The sequence below is a fragment of the Ursus americanus genome, chromosome 3, assembly GCF_024610735.1.
Source record: "Ursus americanus isolate L20-20 chromosome 3, mUrsAme1.1.p, whole genome shotgun sequence".
NCBI classification, from domain to species: Eukaryota; Metazoa; Chordata; class Mammalia; order Carnivora; family Ursidae; genus Ursus; species Ursus americanus.
Window position 1 is genome coordinate 75647085 of NC_142129.1, and position 25399 is coordinate 75672483.

The following is a 25399-nucleotide window of genomic DNA, read 5'->3' on the forward strand; positions in this document are numbered from 1 at the left end:
GGTGGAAATTCTAGTATTTCATAATATGCAGCCATCACTCAGTCACCTGACTCAGAGAGAGTTCATTTTCAAGCTGCTGAAAGATTCTGAATTGTGCTTTGTTTCATCTTTTGTCTTTTCCGTTTTTAAAATTAAGAACTATCCCGAACAGTCACCCTCTGCGTTCACCACCCAGATGGAACTCACGTGGTCTGGCTTGTTTACATTTAATTTCTTTGTTACTTTCATCTGCATCTTTGTGTAGAGAATGTCAAGGCTTTTGGCTAAATCTGACCACAAAGAAGTTATGATGGAGTGGAGGCACACAAGTGACCGGTGACTAAAAGCTGCTGATTCTGACAACTCAATAATAAATCTGTTGTGTTAGTGAGATAGTTGTGTTCTTTAGAACTTCACGAAAATAAGCAAGGAGGTGACAATTTAGTACAAAAGTGGTTACCTCCCTTTCAGCCCTCCGCTGAGCTTGAAGTTCTCAGGGGGGATTGTGTGGGTTTGCAAACAAATCCAGGGACTGAGAGCCGGTCAGCAGTCAGTCAACTGACACTTCCCTACAGAAGAAATACAACTCCTTGTGAATTGAACTTTGCCATTCCAGGTCATGCTTCTGGATGTCTGTAAGAGTTACTATCCAGTCATTAAATGCTTATAATCCATCCCTGAGAACTATTATCCCAGAAATTATACTTGCTTTCCTGCTGACAGCAGGTGGCTTTCATCTTTGACCTGGATTTTTTTTTTTTTTTGCTTGTTTTTTATCTTTTTATTCCTTGAGGGCCCAGGAAAGGCTGCTCGATGGATTGGCAAGAACATTTAAAGATTCTTTTGTTCAAAGGATTGCAATTTTCAGTTGTCAGGTTAAAAAAAATATATATATGCAGGCTACAGTATAAGTCCCTTTCCTGTCCAACAAATCTGAACCTAGTAGAATAGTTAGAATTGTTTCGTGGCTTGTCTCAAATATGGATGATAACCGCAAATAGAAAGGGGAACACTGTTTGAAAATGGACATTTCTTGTTATTTTTATCTCAGGTAATGTTTAAAAGGGAATGTGATTGCTAATTTTTATAATGAAGTAGTACTGTTAAAGGAATGTCGTGGAGCAAATATTTGATATATCTATTTATTCAATTAACAAAATAATTTGAACAACTGCTCTGCTAGGGGTAAAGCAGTAAACCACAATATAGTCCCTGGCATTAAGTTCATGATAGCTGATATATTTCCTCATGTATATTGAATCAACATTATTTTTAGTATTTATTGCTGACTCAAAATATGCAAATATGGGCGATGAAAAATTTTAAATATAAATATGTAAGAATGCATAAAAATTGAAAGATTTCAACTAGAGTTTGTCTTAGTACAAGTAGGGCTTTGCTAAAATACAAATATAAGAGACAGAACACATATGTGAATCTAAAGAGATATAAATCAAGGTTCATGAGAAAGATGAGAAGATATCTTACTTTTTATTTTTATTTAAAAATCTCTTTCTTTCTGAGTGATTCCAGATAACATATTTTCTCACTGGAATCCTACTAAACATTAACACAGAATTCATCATTAATAGAAGGAAGCATCTATGTTTTTGCCTATTCATGTTAACATCTGGATTTATATTTATTAAATGATCTGAGGATGTTAGCAGTAAAAATAAAGGTCATGTCTAGATAAATCTGTCTTCACAGCTGTAGCCGTCATTAATCATCCAATAGCTAGTTGAAATATTGATTATTTTTATTATTGAGCAATGATATGCACCAATAGGAGCTCCATAAACATAAATTCAACAGCAAGTATAGACGTGTTCGTTTCTAGAGGGTTGTAATATTAAATAGACCATGTATTCATTTCCTTTCACATCTTTGTAGTAATTCTTTATACTAAGTAACATATTACTAAATGACATACAAATGCTTCGGTCTGGTATTAAATCCTTCCTGGATTGTACTCGAATTTCCTTTTATAACATTTTCCTCCACTATTTTCATTTATCCCAGTCTTCATCTAAACCAAATTTGTCCTGGTGCTCCATACATGGTCAGAAATGTTCCACCTGTTGTCCTTTCCCCCTACTTTCTAGCATCTAGAATATTTCCTGAATATTCCGATCTCTGCATGTCTGAACTCACCTCTCATTTTAAGAACACTGTTGAATCTAACTCCACAGCTATGCCTGTCCTCATTTTTTTTTTCCGCTACAAAGACATTTCAGAGGAGACTTAAATTCTTTGGCATTTATCTATATCAAAGGACATTTATCAATTTTATCTTGTATTTTTAGTTACTCACTAATAATCAAACATGTACTTATTAAACACCTGATAAGCAGGCAGTAGGTGTTGGATGAAAGGAATAGAGAGTGCATTTTCTGGGAAGAATGAGAAATTATGAGAAAATCAACTAAATGTTCTTTTGCTTTGTATTATCACCATATGTCAGCAATTCTAAATTGTGTCAGTGTCAAAATACTATTGCCAGAAAGGTCTTTTGTGGGTCCAGTTTCCAAACAATTGCTGTACTTATCATGGAGTTTCTATTCTGTATCTGCCAGCACACACGAACTCAGTTACACACGTGTTCCAAGACTAAGCGCTCATTGATTTGGATCATTTAAAATTTAAAACAGCGAGACATAGTGCGAACTGTGAGGTGCGATGTTTTGTTCAAGTGCAAATTTTAGTTCATATATGAGGTATTTTATTGAATTTAAATGTCTTTAGATTTCTTTTTTTTTTCCTTTTTACGGTGTTATAAACCTAGAGAACAAATCAAGAAAATAAAAATTATTACTTATGTATACAGAGCTGTTACTGAAAAGTATCCTGATGTTTAGCAGGGGGGGATATAAAACGGAATTTATTAATGCCTGGGTGGCTCAGTTGGTTAAGCATCCGACTCTTGATTCTGACTCAGGTCATGATCTCAGGGTCATGGGATTGAGCCCTGCTTCAGGCTCTGCACTCAGCCAGGCGTCTGCTTGAGATTCTCTCTTTCCCTCTTCCTCTGTCCCTCCCCCCAACGCTCTCTCTCTCTCTCAAATAAATAAATCTTTAAGCAAAACAAAGTAAAATGGGATTCATTCACTCTGGGTGCCATGGTGAACCCCTGGTGTTAGGTGCTAAGGCTATAAAGATAGTTCCAGTCTATTGTCTCAGGGACCTCATTGCCTTCTGAGCTCTCCTACAAATGTATAGGCTTCTGAGATTTGCTCTGTTATTAAGATTATATCATCTGGAATTTGGATTTCCATATCACCCAAGACAATACTCAAAGCGACTGTCTTCCATCTCCTTCCCTTTCTTCCTCCCCTTTTCTTGAAGAATAGCAACTGTTTATCCAACTTTGAATTCTCCTGTTTGGAGGAATCATTTAGATACTTTTCTCTAATTTCATTTAATTTTCAGAGATAAGAGAAGCACAGGGAATACAGTCCCTAAATATTCAGAGTTATTATTTGACAGTGAACTTTTTATTAATTTTATAAAACATAGATTGCCTGAGGGATAAAATTTTTATGTAATTTACATTTAGATGTAAATACATTAATGGAAATAATGACGCCAAAAGTAATTTTTGAACATTTGTTTTAAGTACTTACAGTATTTATGCCATGAAACAGTCTCATCTTACTTACTGTAAACATAGCAGATCTGGTCCAGTCAGATAACAAATTGTATGAATTTAGTGTTCACAGGAACATATTACATTAAAAATAATCAACAGATCTTTTTAGGGTGAATTATTGAATTTATTTTACTGAATTGATTTAAATGCCTATGTTTGGTAAGTGACTAAAGAACATTTTAATGAAATATTTCAGAGTCAAAGTATGGAAAAACATCAATTAGCATTTAAAACAAGATAGGTTTTATATGTATGTTTATGTTGCCTTATTCCTTAATTAGTAGTGCACTAGTTTTGGGAAACGGACTGTTTTTTTAAGTCTATAGCATATTTCTAAAGGCCGTAAATCACAATCTTTATCACGTGTATAATATACAAGTCAGTGCTAGTATTTATTGAACATAAGTTGTCTGCCCCTATGATAAGCACTGTACACAAATTTTTCTATTTAATCGTCAAAATAATCAATTTCAAGGCATTAATCATATTTTTTCAGTGAGGAAACAGAGACTTGGATAGTTAAATAACCTTTTGCAGGCCGTGGAGCAAAAAGTGACAGAGATTTGATTCCAGGCCTCACTCATTTACTGGCGAGCCCTGCCTGCACCTGCACGATCTCTAGAGCTGTGTTGTAGACATTGTGTTCATTCAACCATCAGAAAAGCATGTAACGTTAAGGGACAAAACTGCCTTTTCCCTTATTTGAAAGTTCAAGGCCTTAAACATGTAGGTTCCCTGTCTTTGTAAATAGTGACGCTAAATCTGTATGTTTATTATTTTCCTTTTTTCCCCCCAGAATGACGTAGGAGGACAACGCAGCCTGATAAACAAATGGACGACTTTTCTTAAAGCCAGATTGATTTGCTCAATTCCTGGAAATGATGGGGCAGATACTCATTTTGATGAGCTTCGTAAGTCACCTGTTCCTTTTTTTTTTTTTCTTAAAAATGACTTCCTGCCTAATAAATTCAGCATTTGTTTTATTTTAGCCCTAATATAGCCCAGGACAGCTTGCAGGAGTGTTATTACTAAATTCACACACACAAACAGCATGGAGGTACTCTGGGTTTCAGAGCACATTGTGATGAAGCAGTTCCTCTCTTTTTGTAAGCCTCCTCATAGTTACGAGGAAACAAAGCTGCAGCAAGAGACAAAAAGCTATTAGCAATGGGTCTAGAGAACCCATCCATTCTTCATGTGGCCTTCTTTTTTTTTTTCCAAGTTTTACCATTGTTTTAATTATTGAAACAAAAATAACGTAAGTCAAATTGTGTGCAACAATGTCTCTGATGTAAGAGGTGGATATGAATTTTATATAACAGTGTCTTATCCACTATAACAAATTTCCAATAATTTGACAATTATCTTTTAAAAAACTTCACCCAAATTCTAAACAAAGTATGCAAATTGGAAATTAACTCTAAAGATACCTTAACAGTCTATAGGGAGTAAGAACTTGGGTTCTTTATTCTGAGGACGCCCTCTGCTGGAGAGCATGAGAGATTGGGTGAACTCGGTCCTTCTGACTTAAGAAAAAGAATACTCAGAAAAGTGTTAGACAGATTATTCTCTTTCATTTCCCCTCTTTATCCCTCTCAAAGCTAATTCTAGAAGTATTTTTTTTCAGTTAAATATAAAGTTAGCATCATCAAATCTTACCTTTTGAGTTTGTTTTTGCCTTGCAGTGTAAAAATGATTTTATCATTGAACGATTTGCCATACAGTATTTAAAGTATACGTTTAATATTCATGGGTGATTCCTCATGTTGTATATAAGCATGCTCACATCTTAAATAATCTTTTAATGGATATTATTTACACATACTTTGGTATCAATACTGCTCAAGTAGTTACAAAATACTGAACAAGTATTACACAAGTAATCCTGCACAAGTAATTAACTTGTGTAGCTATTTTTACATCGTTAGCAAATAGATAATTGAAATATTAGTAAGTTGACACAATTACAGGACAAGACTTTTTTTGCATTGGAAGGTAAAAACACCCTATGTTTTTAATTTCGATTCTGTAAGAAGTCACATACCTCTAGAAATAGTCATGGAGAGATTATCAAGTAAATCATCCCATTTATAGGTGATTAAAGTAGACACCTAAGAGGTTAGATATCCAGTTCCGGGTCACACAGCTAGTGAGAAAACCAGTTTTAACCCTTAATTTCTTATGTCATAATGTAATGACTTTCACTGTTATCTTAATTTTAGATACTGTTAGAGTCTCAGAAATACTGTGTTCTTAAAGAAAAGGCAAACATGTAATACTGAAATATAAAAATATAATGAATTGTTATTTTTTTCCCCTTTAATAGAGGATATTTACTTACTCCCCACAAGAGATGAAAGAAATCCTGTAGTCTATGGAGTCTTTACCACAACCAGGTAAGTTAAAAAAAAAAAAAAAGCTTATAATTCTGTAGAATTGTAACATATATGTAAGAAAATACTGTTACAGGGTTTTTTGTCCCTTTTTTGTGTGTGAAAAAAATACCCATTTTTCATTTTATTTTTTCATTTAGTGTTTCCTAGAAATCTTTTAATATCAAGTCATAAAATGTCTCTTTGTTCTTTTTATAGCAGCAGAGTACTCCTGTATCAATGACCACGATTCATTTAGCCAGTTTCCTATACATAGACATCTCCGTTGTTTCCAGGGCTTTGGCAGTACGCGTAACGCTGCAGTAACTAAACTTGTACATGTGGCTATTTTCTGTATGAGCAACTAAGCAAGTCCATCTGTGAGCTAAATTCCCAGACTAAAGTTACAGGATGCGAAGGTGTATGCATATACTCACCATAATAAATGGATCAAGCCCCATGACATAGAAATAGTATTATAGAAATACATGCTTTAGTCGTTGGTTAGACTGCAGTCATGAGATGCGACACCCTTGACTTCTAAAGTGCCATCATATACAATCTTAGATGCCCTTCCATTACCCGACAAGGATGGGAGTTCACTGTTATCAGCATATCATTATTGCTCTACTAACTTAGGCAAAGGAAGTTTGTATGACTTGCGCCAAGAAGACGGACCAATTAGTAGTACAAATGGGACTAGAACCAAAGGTGTTTTCTTAGTTTTCGCCCCTGTGTTTTTGTCTTCTTTCTGTGTAATTCTGTCCTGTACTGTCACTGAGATGCCCCAAGTTCCTTCAAAGTTGTCCTGCATCTATGAAGCTTTCTCAAAGAATATATAGACCTTATATAATTTTATTTAATATTAATTTCATTTCATTCAGTAACTTGAACGTGGTACATCTTTATTTTACACACTACTCACTGCAACACCTTCTTTTAACTACTTATCTACTTTTTCCATAGCTCTGCTATCACTGTTGCTTATATTGATATTAGTATTGGAAGGATTAGTAGTATTGGTATTGGTATTAGAAAAATAGTCTTATTGCCTCCTTTTGAATAAATTATTAAAATAGTCTGTAGGCAAATTATAATTTATTTTCTATGGCATTACCTTCATTCAGTTCACCTTACCCCTTATACCAATAGTGTTGGTTTGGACGATATCAGAAAACAAAATGCTCTTTGGTTCATTGTAAGTTAGAGAGTGTGAATATTTAAAGTGAAACTGAAGAAGATACCCTAAGAACGCTGCTATTTGGACTCCATTTTTTCTGCTAATTTATATCTGAACTAAAAAGATGCAGGAAAAGCAAGTGTCTGCAGTTACTCAAGTTAGTATCTCCTCGCTAGTTCTCTTGGCATCGTTCCATTCACAAAACTGTCTTTGAAGTCACTGTGTGTTCCGCACACAAGGCACAGACATGTGCCAGGGATATATAGCCCCAAGATAGTTATGTTTTTTCTCCTACCAAGTTTTCTGCCCACCCAGAGTGAGAAGTTACAAGTCAACTCTTTGTTCTTGGTGTACTTGATTATTCTATTTTTAATGCCGCCCCGAGGACTGAGGTAATACTGGGATTCAGTGTCACATCCTTTGTCAATAAGAAGATGTAATTAATCTGCAACAATAGCAACACCATAAAGCATGATGTGTCATTCCTTTAAAATATCCTAGGCAGAGGATGTGATTTTTATGGGGGCATCACCTCCCTTCTTAGCAGAGTTTTCTTCCAGCTGCTTCTTTGCCGTGAGCTCCCGATGCTTCCCATTAAAGTCATTCCAAGATTATGTTTTTTAAAGATTTTATTTATTTATGTGAGAAAGTGAGAGAGACACGAGAGCAGGGTGAGAAGCAGACTGCCCACTGAGCAGGGAGACCAATGCAGGGTTCCATCCCAGGACTCCAGGACTCCGGGACCATGACCTGAGCCAAAGGCAGATGCTTAACTGACTGAGCCACCCACGTGCCCCTCATTCCACAAATATTAATGATTGAGTTTCCCATGCTAGAGAATCCTTGCCTCACTTGTGTAGTGCTGAGATGACATGTCTCTTAGATAATAAAAGGTGAGCTCGTTTTTATGAACAGAAATCAGTGAAAATTTTAGATGCAGAGAGAATGTCTTTTATTTTCCAGAAATTAAAAAAAAAGATGAAACATCTGATGACAGTGTTAACAGTTTTCACCACTAATTTGCAAAAATTTGTGAAATTCCCATGGAGCTTTTCTGCTTCTTGATTATGTGTCCTCCAGTCCTGTGTAATTAAGATTAATTTTAAGTATCAGATAAGTTACATACATAAATTCAAGAAGAAATTTGGAAATTCAGGAAGAAGCACAAAAGAATTCCAAAATTTTTTCAAATTAATAACAATTGTATGAAGAAATTATTAATAACCAATATTTATGAACATTCACTCACTTGAAGAAAACATAAATGAGATATTTATTATTTAAATACCTAAAGTGTTCCTCTATAAACAAATAGATAATGTAATTTTGTTATTTTGTAAGTTCTTTAGAAGATATTATGCTGTAAGAACTTCAGATAAAATTCAAAAGCATGTATATAAATTTGATACTCTTTTCTGCACATTTCCTTCTGTCCTCCAGTTTTTCTAGGTAATTCCCATGTATCCATTAAGTGTCAATGCAGATGCCACCTACTCTCTGAAAACTTACCAGACAGCCGTGTACTGGGGACCCATCTGCATGCTTGCTTCTCTTGTTACTAGAATTATCTGTACTGTAACTGCTATCACACTTTTTTCAGGATTACCTGATTATAAGCTCCTTAAGGGCATCCACACATTTTGTCTGCAGCACCTATCAGATGGAATGTGCTGCCCAAGATTGTCCACACACCTGGTTATAATATGTGCTCAATAAATAAATGCACAGTGACTCATGTGCAGGGAATGATTGGATCATGTTGCTTTTTTTCAGCTCCATCTTCAAAGGCTCAGCTGTTTGTGTGTACAGCATGGCTGACATCAGAGCAGTTTTCAATGGTCCATATGCTCATAAGGAAAGTGCAGACCATCGTTGGGTGCAGTATGATGGAAGAATTCCTTATCCCCGACCTGGTACAGTATGTATCCAATTTCATAATCAAATTATTTTCTGAAGCCCATGTCCTCTTCCTAATTCTATTATAATAAACTATGCTATTCACCACAGCAACATGCACTGTGGTTTTAAAAATACCTATTATCTACAATGATATATTAGCATTTCTGTCCTTCCCTGCAACTTGACATTTTTTTTTCTTTTGAGTAAGAGCTTTAAGTACTACAGGAAACATGGATTATATCATAAGAAGCAGGTGATAATGAAAATATAGTGCTTATCCTCAGTAAGTCTACAGAATCATCAAGATGATTTGATATCTAGAATGGCAAATATTCCAGGTTAAATGAAAACGCCAAATAAACTAGAGCTTTCAGGTCCTCATTTCTACTTTTCAAAGACTACATCAATTACAATGGTTTATTTATTTCTTTATTATGTTGCATCCGTTAAAAAAAATACTTTGCAGTGTGAAATCTGTATTTACATTATAAATGGAAGATTTTTGTTTTGTTTTGTTTTTGTGGGTGTGATTAAAACAATTTAAGTTATTTAAAAATTTTAGGATGTGTTAATTGACCTAATAAAAAGGGATAAATGCCTTTTTTTTCCCTTTATGTTTCAATATGAATATTTCTACCAGGAGGTCTAAAGTAATCATCAAAATCTCTGAGAAAAATTACTGACTTAATCCATCCAATTCTACTGAATTTTGTCTTTTCGTATGTTTGCTCTTAAACAGGAAACAGTTGGTAGCCAGGCTTTCTGAATTCTCTTTTCATCTTCCTGTTACATAACCTAATTAATTTTGGGAAACACACTTTGCAACCATGTCTATTTTCCTTTTCAGAATTCCTCAATAGAAATATGTTTCAAATATGTTTTTTGGACTGATTATAAGGTGGTCACATGTCCATGGAAAAAAATTATTTTTGCCAATAATATGATTTTCAGGATTCACTTTTTAAAAATTTTTTAATTTAAATTCAATTTAATTAATATATCCTGCATTATTAGTTTCAGAGGTAGAATTTAGTGATTCATCAGTTGCATATAACACCCAGTGCTCATTACTTTAAGTGCCCTTAACGCCCATCATCCAGTTACCCTATCCCCCCACCCACCTCCCCTCCAGCAACCCTTAGTTTTTTTCCTATTGTTAAGAGTCTCTTATGGCTTGCTTCCCTCTCTGTTTTCATCTTATTTTATTTTCCTTCCCTTCCCTTATGTTCCACTGTTTTGTTTCTTGAATTCCACATATGAGTGACATCATGCGGTATTTGTCTTTCTCTGACTGACTCTTTTCGCTTAGCATAATACCCTCTAGTTCTATTGAAGTCCTTGTGAATGGCAAGATTTCATCCTTTTTTTGGCTGAGTAGTATTCCATTATAGATATATACCATGTCTTCCTTACAGGATTCACTTTTTTATTTTCTTTAAACATCAAAGTGGTACTTACTTGTCTTATTTATTTAACAGTAACGTAAGGTGTGGGTTAGGGTGTGCAGGTACTCCTCTAATGGTTTTACAAATCTTAACTTCATAATGATTCTAAGATGCAAGTGCTATTGTTATGAATGCCATTTTACAGATGAGCAGTCTCCGACACAGAGAGGTGCAGTAACTTGCCCAAGGTCACAAAGCTACTGAGTGGGGCACCTGAGTTTTAAATCCAGTACTCTGGCAGCAGAGTCCGAGTCCTTAGTCTTTATAGTATGATACTATGTTAAGATTTTCTTATGTTAAATTATGTTTATTTTCCCCTTTGATAGAATACCTTTTACTGAATATTATGTTCCATAGATGTGTATACTGAACTATAGTGTACATATATATAATGAATATATGTAGAATTTCAACTTACATTATATATGTTTGGGGGTTTTTTGAGGAGGATAGTTAAAATCCAGAGGGAATTCTAGTTGAGGAAATTTCACCATACTAGGATTATGGGGTTAAGTATCATGGACTGTCACATTCGGAGCTGCTTCTACGTGAATTTATTTTTAAAAATACTATAACCGTTTTTGCCATTAAAAAAAACAAACCATTTTCAGTCATCCAGATGTTACTGGAGAATTGGGGACTGAAACCATCTACATTTTAATTGCAGAAAAATTTTTGTGGGGTAGGGGCAGAAGGAGAGGGGGAGAGAGAATGGTAAGTAGGCTCTATGCAGGGCTGGATCTCACGACCCTGAGATCATGACCTGAGCCAAAATCAAGAGTGGGACCCGTAACCGACTAAGCCACACAGGCACCCCTACCAAAAATAATTTACATATATATATATATATAGTAGCTGATTCTTATACTAAAAAATTGAAATTCATCATGGAAATGATCACATGCTGATGCATCCAGATTACTTTATTTTTTCCATTTAAGGTGCTACCTAGGGAGTTGTAGCACTTCTCACCTCCTGCCTGAAGAGCTGTGAAATGCCACAGGAAGCTTAAAGATGAATCACGTGTCGGGGCCCCCCGGGTGACTCAGTCGGTTAAGCGTCTGTCTGACTCTTGGTTTCAGCTCAGGTCATGATTTCAGGGTCGTGAGACTGAGCGGCGCGTCAGGCTCTGTGCTCAACGTGGAGTCTGCTTGTCCCTCTCCATCTGTTTCCTCCCCTCCGCCTCTCTCTCTTTCTCTCATAAATGAATAAAATCTGAAAAAAAAATTTAAAAAGACAAATCCTCACTACCAAAGAGATACTTAACCTTTTTTTTTTTAATTTAGAAAAGGAAAAATATGAGGCATAAGAAAGTGTCATTTAACAAAGTTATTCCTTTATTCTTTTTTAAACGTCAGCATTTCTCATGAAATTCCTATGCTTTTTTACATGCGTAAGCACATTCAAATCTGTAGCAAAGGCTTGGTAATTATGCCTTGTAACTAGAGATGGTCCCCAACTGATGAAGGCTTCACTTCTGATTTTTTGACTTTATGATGGTACGAAAACGATACATATTCGGTAGAAACCGTACCTGGAATTTTGAATTTTGCTCTTTTCCTGGGCTAGTTATACGTAGTGCGAGAATCTGGTGAAGCTGAGCAGGGTACCAAGCTGTAGCTCCCAGCCGGCCATACCACCCTGAGTGTAAACAATCCATGCACTTAAAATCATTCTATTTTTCACTTTCGCGCAGTATGCAATACATTACATGAGATACTCAACACTTTATTATAAAATAGGCTTCGTGTTAGAGGAGTTTGCCCAACTGTAGACTAATAATGTAAGTGTTCCGAGCACGGTTAAGTTTGGCTAGGCTAAGCTATCATGTTGACCAGGTTAGGTGTAGTAAGTGCACTTTCAACCTACGATATTTTCAGCTTAGAATGGGTTTATTGCGGGGCGCCTGGGTGGCTCAGTCGTTCAGCGTCTGCCTTCGGCTCAGGGCGTGATCCTGGTGTTCTTGGATCGAGCCCCGCATCAGACTCCTCTGCTGGGACCCTGCTTCTTCCTCTCCCGCTCTCCCTGCTTGTGGTCTCTCTCTTGCTGGCTGTCTCTCTGTCAAATAAATAAATAAAATCTTAAAAAAAAAAAAAAAAAAAAAGAATGGGTTTATTGGGACGTAACCCCATTGTAAGTCGAGGAAGGCCTGTAAACTTTTATTCATAGCCCGAACTCAGGCCAGTATTGGTAATGGAGACAGAAAGAGACTCCAGAAAAACTCCAGCGGAACAGCACTCTCTTTGATCAGGAAGATTATGTCCTTTTTATAGAACTTCGAGACATAAAAACGACTATCCTAGTTACCATCAGAAGTTGTTTATTTTTGCTTTACACTTTCGGTTAAACGTAGGGTTCTTTCTTGTTGTTCTGAAGTGGTAAGACGGGGATTAAATTTAATAACTCTGCTTGACTCCAGATCTCATGCCGTTAACCTCCACACCACTCTACCTTCAGTGAGATCAAAGTGAATAACCAAACAGAACCTCACGTTGTTTCTGCAGGGGTTGATGTGTTCTCTGCACAAATGATAATGCAGTTTGACACCTTTTGTGCCTGTCATTTCTTTTCTTGTAATTCTGGGGCACACGTCTTACTCTATTAAAAGCATTGCTAAATCATTTGCTTTCTACTAAATGTCCGAATCTTCACTGAAAGCCACTTTACACTTCACTTAAAATCTTTAAAATAGATTATTTTAAAAACCTCCTTTGCGTTTACATTTCCCCACTCATGTTCTCATCACGGTTGCTTCTAAAGTTGTGCTCCCACTGGGCCTTCTGCTGACATCATCACTGAGGGAAATAAACACTACGACTCTTCGTGTGCCACAGCTACTTCCGCTTTCTAGTTTTGACAGAGTTCTGTACTTCCTGTGACAAAAAGTCAAACCTAAACTCCTGGCCTTACCACGACATCATTACTCTACGATGTCAACCAGGCTGGAAACTCCCAGATGACAAGGAGCCCTTCCTTCACTTCAAGGGATTCTCCTGCCCTCTGGTGTCCAAACTGAATCCCTGAACAAACTGTGTTTTGTTCAGATGGACTTTTTCAATCATTATTGAATTTTAGGCCTTGACAATAAGTTCCACATGAAACAAAATATGGAAGAATCCATAGTGAGCAGTACAGGTCAGAATGGAAACCAAATGAGGTCAGGCCAACAGTAGCAGGCTGCTCGAAACCTCAGAATCAGGAAGATTTTTTAAAGGCAGAAGATTTCATTTTTGATATTTGATTTTTTTAAAGAGATGTACTCGGTAGTTTGATTCTGTTGGTAAGGAATTTTATAATTTTGCCAAAGTGTAAAATGGTAACAAATGCTTACTTGAAAGTGAGTTTCGGTTTGTAAACCATTCCCGTATCAAAAAGGTGACAAGACAGTACTTTAAAAAATTTTTATTGTGGTGAGAACACTTACTGTGAGATCTGTACTTTTAACAGAGTTTTAAGTGCACAATACACTATAGCCTATAGATAATGCTGTGCAACAGACCTCTGGAACTTATTCATATGGAATAACTGAAATTGTATACCTATTCATGAGTGACCCCCGCTTTCCACTCCCCGCAGCCCCAGGCAACCACAGTTTTATTCTTCGCTTTCATGAGTTTGACTGTGTATGTAAGCGGAAGTATGCAGGTTTTTATCTCCTGAACTAATTTACTTAGCTTAATGTGCTCTAGGTTCATCTACACTGGCACATATTGAAGGATCTCCTTTCTTTTTAAGATTGAATAATATTCCTTTGTGTGTATATATTACATTTTTTTAACCCACTCATCAGTTCATAGACATTTAGACTGTTTCCATCTACAGTATGAAGATTGCTCAAAATATGAAAAATAGAACTAGCGTATGATCCGGCAATCTCACATCTGGAAATTTATCCAAAAGAATTGAAATCAAGATCTTGAAAAGCGATTAGCATTCCCATGTTCATTGCAGTACTATTGACAGTAGCCAAAATGTGGAAAGGACTTGTTTTTGAAGTTCAAATATTCAAGAAATGTCTGTTTCACTCTTCTCAAATCATTTTGCCATACTTTTTGACAATTTCTAAACCTCCAAGTTTGTAAAAATCACTTCATTTTTAAATTCTATTTCCCTCTACTTACTGCTTTTCCTATGCAATGTTTTAGCTTTACTTTCAAAGATCAAAACTTACACGATTTTCCCAACCATGTTTCCGTTCTTTGGTAGGGAGCAAACAGAAGTTGTTGTAGGCACTCTTTTAATTTCATAATTTGATTATACTATGGGCACATATAAGTCAAATGAAATATCAAGTCAACTAAGCTAGCCTCTTTGTTCCTATTTATTGGACCTCATATCTTGTAAGAACTTGACTAAGAATTGTTAAATCTCAAATAATCCCTGAATACACATCTCCCCGCTTCAATTCTATTTAAGGAATTTACATCTTTAGAAAAATTTAACATCTTTTTTTTCCTTTTATCCATGGATTAATCAACTAGCTATTTCATTTAAGCAACCCACTACAAAACGTCAACATTAATATTGTTTTAATGTCAAGTGATTTTTCAACTACCATCACCAAATGTAAAATAATGAAATCTCTCCCTTTCTATAATATTTCTAATCTTTGTCTAAACAAGAAGCCCCATCGTGTACAAATCCTCATATGGGCTCTTCTCTAGAGTAAATCAAAGGTGAAGGCTAAACGTTTCCCACCCCACCCTGCCCTACTGTCTCTCTTCTCTGCTATCAGATAAAGTCTCCTAAACTATGGATGTGGGTGTGGATATGTCTAACAGTCCTTACTTATTTCCACCAAATTATTAATCTTTCTGACACTATAAAAGACATTGAAAAGTTACAAAGTTCTTCTGATTCCAGGTCCACTGGAAACATTGTCTTACCAAATGTGCTGCCGAGGACCAGCTCTGGGTCCTGGTGTATCCACCTGTGCTAAGAAGACTGTTTTTGCTTTAATGTGTCAAAGCATCACTGACTTGACTGAGGTTGATTTGTGATTTTGCTTCAAAAAAGCAAATCCCTGAGAAATTGTGTCATAGGGTAATAATATATAATGTTAATAACTCGATCTATATTTAATAACTTGATCTATATAGCAGACTGGGTATATGCGATGGCACTTCACCTAGAACTAGAGTGATTTCTTAGATATTCCAACTTTTACTTTGGCCCAAGTTCTCAACAGAAGAGGTCTGTGATAACCATGGAATCCACAAGTTTCAAAACTCTGCAGGCACACTATCTTCTCTTCCTGATCTACCAAAACTGTCCTGCGTGAGCAACGACATACTCTTGTAATACCTTTTTTTCGTACAGCCGATCATTCTTGGAATTATATGTCTTCATTAATCTAAACTAGATCTGAGTTGTGATGTAAGCTGGCCCAAGTAAGTAAGGATTGTCTTCCTGTAGAAAAGAAATGTTTTAAGGCTGACTCCGAACATAGTATGCGAAAAGAAAAATACATAATTCAAAAATAGTATCCTCTACCACCTGACACCTATCAGAATGGCTAAAATCAACAACACAAGAAACAACAAATGTTGGTGAGGATGTGGAGAAAAAGGAACCGTTGTGCAATGTTGGTGGGAATGCAAACTGTGCAGCCACTGTGGAAAACAGTATGGAGGGGCTGCTGGGCAGCTCAGTCAGTTAAGTGTCTGCCTTCAGTTCAGATCATGATCCCAGGGTTCTGGGATCGAGCTCCACATCGGGCTCCCTGCTCAGTGAGGAGTCTGCTTCTCCCTCTGCCTCTGCTGCTCCTCTTGTTTGTTCTCCCTCTCTCTCTCTGTCTAATAAATAAAAATATTTTTTAAAAAAAGAAAACAGTACAGAGGTTCCTCAAAAAATTAAAAATAAAACTACCTTATGATCCAGTAATCAAACTACTGGGGATTTACCCCCCAAAATACAAAAATGCTAATTCAGTGGGATACATAGACCCCTATGTTTATTGCAGCATTACTTACAATAGCCAAATTATGAAAGCAGCCCAAGTGTCCATCAATAGATGAATGGATAAAGTACAAACAATGGAATATGATTCAGCCATAAAAAGGAATGAAATCTTTCCATTTGCAACAACAAAGATGGAGCTAGAGAGTATAATGCTAAGCAGAATAAATCAGAGAAAGACATGCCGTATGATTTCACTCGTATGTGGAATTTAAGAAACAAAATAAATGAACAAAGGAAAAAAAGAGACAAATAAAAAAACAGACTCAACTGTAGAGAACAAACAGGTGGTTACCAGAGGGTGGGTAGGGGCATGAGAGAAATAGGTGATGGGGATTAAGAGCACACTTACCATGATGAACGTTGAGTAAGTTACAGAATGGTTGAATCACTATATTATACACCTGAAACTTAGATAACTCTGTTAACGATACTGGAATTAAAATTAAAACCTTAATTAGAAAATAGTATCTTAAACTTCCTTTTGGTTTGTATAGTGTTAGACTGTGATAGTTTTACCAAACGGGACTGAAAAATAATGGAAGAATTCCCTCACGGCATCTCATGTTAGCTTCACACTTAGGCACCTGTGCAATATGGCTAACATTTTGTTGTTGTTTGTCCTGTTTTAAGTAAGACTTTCCTAATTCATTAACAATCTGTAGGAAAATTTGGGAAAATCTCATTTTATGCACCACTAACTTGTAGAAGCCTCAATTATATTAAATTCACAGTTTTATTTTCTCCTCGACATCTGTTCGCTGCATGGCCTTCCTCTTACTGGATAACAAACTGTTACTTCGTCACCACCCCTGAATTACCGAGGATATCTTTAATTCTGTCCCTTTGGGTTTTTGATTTCAGAAGAGAGAAGCAGAGACAGGTGTACAATCTGGGCCCTCCTGACTCTAAATTCCCAAATCTGACTACACTTAACAGAGTGTATGACAAAACATCACTATCATTTTCCATTAACCATATACAGGCTGTGTTTCTCTGAAACGGTGTGAGAGACAACTGATTTCTAACATTTCTCAATCGTTTCAGCTGGCATTCAGCTTTCTTTTCCATGGGGCCAACATTCTCTTTCAAAATGAAGTTGTCCAAATCCTAAGCCACTTACTATGTTCAACAGTGTTTTCCTTTCTGTCTAATAGAAATTCCTCTAAAAGAAAGGAAACTTTAAAAAAGAGAAAGAGCTACAGCCATGTTTTGTTAAATGTCTCACTAGATTAAATTCAGCTTAAAACTATTTAACTTAGAAAGTAAATGATCCAAAATTGTTGGTTTAATTGTTGTCTTTAAATTACTATGCAGTTAGGCTAGACAGAATCCAACCTTCATACAAGCTGGGGAGCTTACTATTACATTTTTAGGTCCAGAGGTCAAAATTCATTTGCTGGTACTAAATAAAATTTTGAATGGCTATTTGCAGATGGGAAATTCATTTCTTCAAATGCTAGAAGACATATTGCTATATTAGACACTGAACAATAAAGAGGAAACCTGAGATTTTGTTTACCTTTTAAACATAGCAGAATATTCAAGGTTCAAATATAACAACAATAAAGATGGGTTTTAATTGCAAACAAAAAGAGAGAGAGAGAGATTGAGAAAGAGAAAAATGTGCCTGTATATTTGCACCCCTGGCCTTTCTGCCTCTGACATTGAATACAGGATCTTTCCTCATCCGTGTTATAAACTGACTCTTAGATGTATCAGCAGGGGGATAGGATGGCACCTGTGCAATTGCCATTTTTTTTAATATAAATGAAAATCAGACTTCCGTTACATAGGTCGCTTATTTTTCTCATCTTGCTAAAAATGAAAGCCTGGTTCATCTTCCCTTGTGCCACATCTTTCTTCTCTCACATGAGGCAATCCTCTGATTTGTTTAAATGGAAAGTGTAACCTGTAGAGAACAGCCTGAAGCAGCAGGGGGAGAAAACTTTTAACAGCTGTCTGGTGCCTTGCCAAGGGGCAAAGTGCTCTCATTGGATGAAACCTATTTTTCTCCTCTTATCCGTCGCTTCCCACTGCACAGCTGAAGGCCCTATACAAACAGGCAGATCTGCCAAGCATAACACGGTCACACCTCGCCAGCCGTGCGTGCAGCCAGCCCTGGGAGACAGGTGCCGGACCAGGGCTGGCTGCGGGTGGGCTCACCCCTGTCCTTTCCCGGTGCGCCTGGGCAGGTCCCTTTTCTCGAACACTCCTGTGCTGCTATTGTTTCCAGCAAGATACTCACATTTTCACATTTTGGTATAGCTCTTTTCTTTCCTTCTTAAATATTAAACTACCTTAAGAGTTTCTGAACACAGTAGGTGGAGACGCAGATAAGTTCCCTGACTTATTTCCTACAGGAACTGAAGTGGTGGAAATCAGGCAAATGTGAAGAAAGCTGGAGCCCACAAATAAATGATTCTTTACCCTACAGTCAGGTGGACTGTGTTACTACGTAGAAAGTAAGAGGACATACATATAGACAAAAATTCACGAGATTTTTAATACCTGAGACGTATAGCTTCGATAGGAATATTTCCCAGGGTTTTTGGAGGGAACTAATACGATCATTTACTTCAGATGTATCATTTTCCCACAATTTCTTTTTGTAAGAGCTTATTTATTTATTTAGAGAGAGCACGAGTGGCGAGAGAGGGAGTGGGAGAGAGCAGACCTCAAGCAGTCTCCTCACTGAGTACAGAGCCCGATGTGAGTCTCAATCTCTCCGCACTGAGATCATGGGCGCCTCTTTCCCACACTTTCTCTTTTTCCTTTATGGAATTTTTTTTTTCCTTCTTTACTGTCTTACCTGCTTGGCTTGCTTGACATCTCCAGTTATTTTTCGACCTGTGTGCTACACAGCTGTATGATATCAAAGGAAAAATTCCACTATTTTTAATGTGTTAAAATAACAATATTTAGTTCAAACTGTACTATCTTAAACCTCAGGGAGCAACTCTACCAAATCACTTTCATTTGTGAAAGCAGAGTGGAGACGCGGACCTCAGAGATTGTGCACAGCAACCTAAAGGATAAAGATCTTATCCAAACACTGGCAGTCTGCCAGGTGGAAAAGCTTCCATAGAAAAAAATACATTGCCAAAGATCATTTTATCATTGTCAATAGAAACCAGGTTTTCCTTCTCTTCTTTTTTCCTTAGATTTTATTACCCTTCAACCTTTTTGTCAGAGGTGAGCAAGGAGGAAAATTGTCACGTTTGCTTCTTTGCTAAATTGTTCATGTCTTTGTTCATCTATACTTTTCTCATATTAAAGTTCCTAATTATTTGAAACGTTGGTATCAAAAACTGTGGCTTGAATGTAATGATACTTCTTTTGGAAATTTGGCTACTTGTATAACTGTAGTTACGCTGTAGCTGCACGGTCAAAAGAAAAAATTTTTTTTTCTTAAGTTGGAGGGCTGTTTCAAAAATGTAATGCAAGCAAAATCATGCTTTTGCTTTGATTTTAATGATAGACCAACTACCTCAGGCAGTAGAAGCCATAAGCCCACTATGAGTCGCCTTTGACGGAGCCTCAAACGTGCAGCCTGTAGTTGGGCAAGAGCTTTGTATCATTTGAGCTCCACATCCTTTTGAGTTGTAGCTTAATCTATTTAATATAGGGTTCCTTCCATTATCCTGTTGATGGATTCCTCTTGGCTGGAGGCTAAGTGCTAGAAACAATGACTAAAGACACTTAGATCTTTAGACCAGCATCCAGTTAAGAATATGCTAAGTAATTACCAAATGGTTAATATTCAGTACCTCTTTGGTGCAGATCTGGGACAAACAAATAGATATCAGGAAAAGCTTAGTTTTTTTAAGACCACACGTGAGATTTCTGTAAAAGATAGAAAAATTCTCAAATTACAAACGGAAAATCATTAGCAGTTTTTTTTTTAAATACAACTTCTTTGAGATTTCTTCTAATTTAGTGACCCATTATGATTTTATTCCTATAAAACTGAAGGTCAGGGTCACATATTGTGACTAACTCCAGTACATTTAATTCCCTGAAATGATTCTCTTGAGTTCAAGGATCTGAGAAGTACAGTTTGAAGCCTTGACAAGATTCTAATTAGAGCCTGGTGTAAATGGCTCAGTTCAATGGAGATTATGTTTCCAACTTGTCTAAATATGAAAATAGGGGAAAAGCAGTGCTTTTTGATAGACTTTCCTTAATGTCACTCATTTTCTTCTCTACGAATACAACATACAGCCAAAGTTTTCCATTCCACAAGAATGTATTAGTCTATTAAGAATTCAAATGTGATGACAGAATTGTTCTGAATTAACTTTCTGAATTACAATATTTTGAAATAATAAAATAATTTGGTATGTGGAAGGGTGAATATTTGGTGAAAAAATCAAATTATAAAAAAATTCTCTTTGTTGAGACTATGGACTATGAGAAACAAACTGAGGGCCTCAGAGGGGAGGGGGGTGGGGGAATGGGATAGACCGGTGATGGGTAGTAAGGAGGGCACGTATTGCATGGTGCAGTGGGTGTTATACGCAACTAATGAATCATCGAGCCTTACATCGGAAACTGGGGATGTACTGTATGGTGACTAACATAATATAATAAAAAATCATTTAAAAAAATTAAAGTATGGCTCCATAATCTAAGGTGATTACAAATAAAATCAGAAATACAAAAAAAAAATTCTCTTTGTTTTCATGTTCTTTATGTAAAGGCACATCAAATTCATTTAATTTGTACTAGTTTGAACTTTTGTGTTTTTCCACCAGGGGGCAGGGTATGCTAACTATTGAATTAGTGAACACAAAAAGCACACAAGAGGCAATTTCAGACGCAAGTGAAAATTTCTCTGAATGGTTCCTCCACAGATCCTTTAGGGAAAGAGCTGTTGAATTGTTCACAGCATAATTTTCACACCAGTTATTAAAAAAACTAATTACAGTGTAAAACTATTAAAGCTCTTTTACAAGTAATTTTTATCACATGGTGATTTGTTCCATTTAATTTTTAATAATCATGGGTTTAATTTAAAACTGCAATCATAAATGAATGAAAAGAAATTGAAAATAATGATTTCTCATATACCCATGTTTATAGATCATTTTCTTCATAATTATTTCAACTCAAATTTCATGTGTCTTCATAGGAAACAGTAAACTTCCTAACAAATCCACTGTGGAAACTTTGGAAAATACAGAAAAATACATATAATTTAGAAAGTTTGAGAAACTTTGGGAAGCCTGAATAAGCAAGGATAATCTGTTTTACTAGGTTCTCTCTGATGATCATTAGCCATTTCACCTGCCAACAAAGAAAAACAGTTTTCTTTTGAGATCTGAAGTTAATTCAAGAAGAGAATAGTTCAAAATACAACAGAAACATCTAGCGTGGGGGTTTTATATTCAGCTTTCTGAGATCAGACTTTTTGGAAGAAAAGACAATTGCCTTGGGATTGAAATTATAAATTTTCACTTGTGCTAGTGCAGCTGAAAAGAGTATTTCAAAAGCAAAATCCCAAATAGGCATAAAGGACTTAAAATATATACAATTTTGAATTGAGGTATAATTGATGTACTAGTTTCAGATGTGCAAAGTGATGATTTAATATTTGTTTATCTTGAAAAATATACAATAAGTCTAGTTAACATACATTACCATGCATAGTTACAAAATTCTTTTTCTTGTGATGAGAACTTTTAAGTATATTTTCTTAGCAACTTTCAAATATGCAATAGTGTTATTAACTCTAATCACTATGCTATCCACTATATCCCCATGATGTGATTATTTTATAACTGGAAATTTGTACCTTTTGACCCCCTTCACCCATTTTGCCAGTCTTGCCCCTCCCTGCCTCTGATAACCACCAATCTGTTCTTTATATCTATGAATTTGTTTTTTTTTTTTTTTTAAGAGCCACATATAAGTGAGGTCATACAGTATTTGCCTTTCTCTGTCTGCTTTATCTCACTTAGCGTAATGCCCCTGGGTCCATCCCTATTGTCTCAAATGATGAAATTCCGTTCTTTTTTATGGCTGAATAATATTCCATTTTAATAATTAAAGTATTTTTGAGAGAGAAAACTGGATTTAAATATATTCAAGGTAAACTGCTTTTATTTACAAGGACATGTGATTTTATATTGATCCTGTTGACCATTCCTTTAATATTATCAATGGTAAGTCTTAAAAACCTTATTATAAGTAAGTATAAATTCCTCAGGTGCGTGAAAAATGTCTTTACTCCTCTCCCCATTTCTTTTCAGTGTCCAAGCAAAACCTATGATCCACTGATTAAATCCACCCGAGATTTTCCAGATGATGTCATCAGTTTCATAAAGCGGCACCCCGTGATGTTTAAATCAGTATACCCAGTTGCGGGAGGACCGACATTCAAGAGGATCAATGTGGATTACAGACTGACCCAGATCGTGGTGGATCATGTTGTTGCAGAAGATGGCCAATACGATGTAATGTTCCTGGGAACAGGTATGCTAGAATCAGATTATGCTTTCTTCCAAAAGAATTTTTCACTATTAGACAAAGAAAACAAACACTTCAGAAAGATTATTGGTCAAAATCAAACTGAGTAATTATTAGCTAACATCTAGTCAGTATTTCTTAACATTGCATATAGCACAGTCTTTTAAGTGACAGTTATAAGTAACTCCCCGCCTCCTTTAGTGTTATTTGAGATTTCAAAATATTTGTATAATTACAATATGCCCGCTTAGATTAGGTGCTCACCATATTTGTTGATTGACTATGGATTAAAATTAAACAAGTATGGCTAAGCAATGTTTCTTTTCAAACTTCACATTTTCCTCTCTCTAGGAAGATTTTTGATTAACTCCCTCAAAGGATCCCTTCACCCAATTTTGAGAATTGCTGATTGAGTTGACTTAAGATGGCTTTTCAAAAAATTAAGCAGTAGTTTGTAAAGATCTTTAAGTAGAAACTTGTTGGAAATTATTTTTCCTGTCTTTGAATTTTGTGGAGCAAGTATCACTTTCATTATTAGAGCCCATTTTAATTTTTTTGTCTGTCAACTCAGTAATTATAAAACAATTAAAAAATATTTTTCCAGAAAAAGAAATATTGCTTATTTAGTATGTCTCAAAAAAAAAAAAAAAAAGAAAAGTATCATTTCGTAATATCATGTGAATTCTAATGGCAGTAAAGGTAACATGCATCATTTAGACAAAAGTACTTCATCCTGGGTAAATGTTATATGATTTAATGAATCAGGCAAAATTTGAAATAGTCTCTCACGAGTTCTAAGGAGTTTGCCACTTAATTTGCAGTGCCCATCCCAAGCATTCCCAGGTCAACATTTCCAGTGTTGTAAATGCCATTCAGCCACTAGGTGGTACTACCTAACTTTTACTGAGAAAATTATAAGGTAACTAAGATGGATAGATTTTCAATTATGACATTTGGAAAACGTATATTTAATATTTTTCAAAGATCCTAGAATCATTTAGAAACAGAGTTAAATAACTCAGACTATTTTGTGTAAATAGGATCATTACCATACTTGAATATTCTTCAACCCCAGTGCCGGATTTTAAAAGCATCTATTTTGTATAAGTTAATTTTCAAATGAGGGTTTTTTTTTTCTTTTTTCTAAGATGTTCTTTTGATTGTCTTTCTGTAATAGCATTCCACCTTGGAAACTGCAATAGAAGATCCTGTATTTAAGGCATTTTACTAAATGTCAGTTTTTGGTTTATAGTCTTTCAAATTTGGTTTACTCTTTTAAATTAAGCTAAAATAATTTTAAATAAAACTTCAGTTTCTAGCCCATTAATAATGTTTCTGCAAATAAAATGTTTGTTGAGTGCACAATAATTTTCCCCATGTAGTTGGTTTCAGTAATTTCTCTATCATTTGTTAACATGATTTTAAAATGTATATATCCTACCTTTCATGGTAAGTTGGATATGATAAGTACTGAATAAATACTTCTTACATTGAGAGAGAAAAAAAATTATTTTAGTATATTTTCACCTTTCAAGTTACAAAAAGGTCATTCCACTTTAGTTATAATTTCAACCAATATTTAAATGAGACATATATATTCCTTTTGCTAGGAATGTACACGTCTTTTAATATTTTCTTTATAATATGTGTTTTATGAGCTAAAAACTATCATGTTTTGGAAGGAGAGAATCCAATCCATTAAGCTTCCCTTCTTGCATGCTTTATTTAATCTGACTTCTTTGAGAGGCATTGAAAGAAAAATGAGGGGAACAATGTGAAGGTTGCTAGGCATATACTTACAGCCAAACACTGAAATAGAAACAGCAGGATCATAGGTAATGTATTTTTTCAGACATTGGGACAGTCCTCAAAGTGGTCAGCATTTCAAAGGAGAAGTGGAATATGGAGGAAGTAGTATTGGAAGAGTTGCAGATATTCAAGGTAAGACAGTCCAGACTTCCAGAAGAAATGGTGAAACCTAACAGCCCTTGGTATAGGAGAGTGTGTTTAAATACATCGTCACTTTTCCTGCAGAAGTCTGTGCACTTGGCTCCTTTATTTTCCTTTTCCTTAAGCAATGGGAAAAAAGTTTTAAAAGCAACTGAGAATGGGACTCCCCGTTCCTTGTAGAATACCACTAAATTCAGGGCTCCTGGGATTGCCCCTCATTACTTTATTCTCTAAGCGTATGGTCAGACAAGTCGCCACAGTAGATGAAAGCCTGGGGTCTCTTTGACTATCCAGATGCTTTTCTACTTTATAAATTTTACTTTTCAATTTCTCCTCAATTGAATTTGAGAAAACTGGAGGAGTGTATAAATCACATGTCCCTGCTTTTCTGTAAGGAATTCTTTTTTTTTTTTTTTAAAGGTTGCATGATAGTAAGTCTTCATTTTTTATGTGTGATACATTCCCCTAAAGAGTTAGTAGATCTAAAATAATAGTT

The 25399-nt window shown here is 35.7% G+C and overlaps 1 protein-coding gene across 2 annotated transcripts in view; it reads left to right on the forward strand.

Annotated features, from left to right (window-relative positions):
* SEMA3D (semaphorin 3D) overlaps positions 1 to 25399 on the forward strand; it is a 200253-nt gene that overhangs the window by 146254 nt on the left and 28600 nt on the right. For both annotated transcript variants that reach the window (XM_087861124.1, XM_045793364.2), the window contains exons 9-13: positions 4425 to 4539; positions 5955 to 6024; positions 8954 to 9098; positions 22737 to 22959; positions 24806 to 24894. In XM_087861124.1, coding sequence (XP_087717250.1) covers positions 4425 to 4539; positions 5955 to 6024; positions 8954 to 9098; positions 22737 to 22959; positions 24806 to 24894 — 642 coding nt within the window. The remainder of the gene's footprint in view (positions 1 to 4424; positions 4540 to 5954; positions 6025 to 8953; positions 9099 to 22736; positions 22960 to 24805; positions 24895 to 25399) is intronic.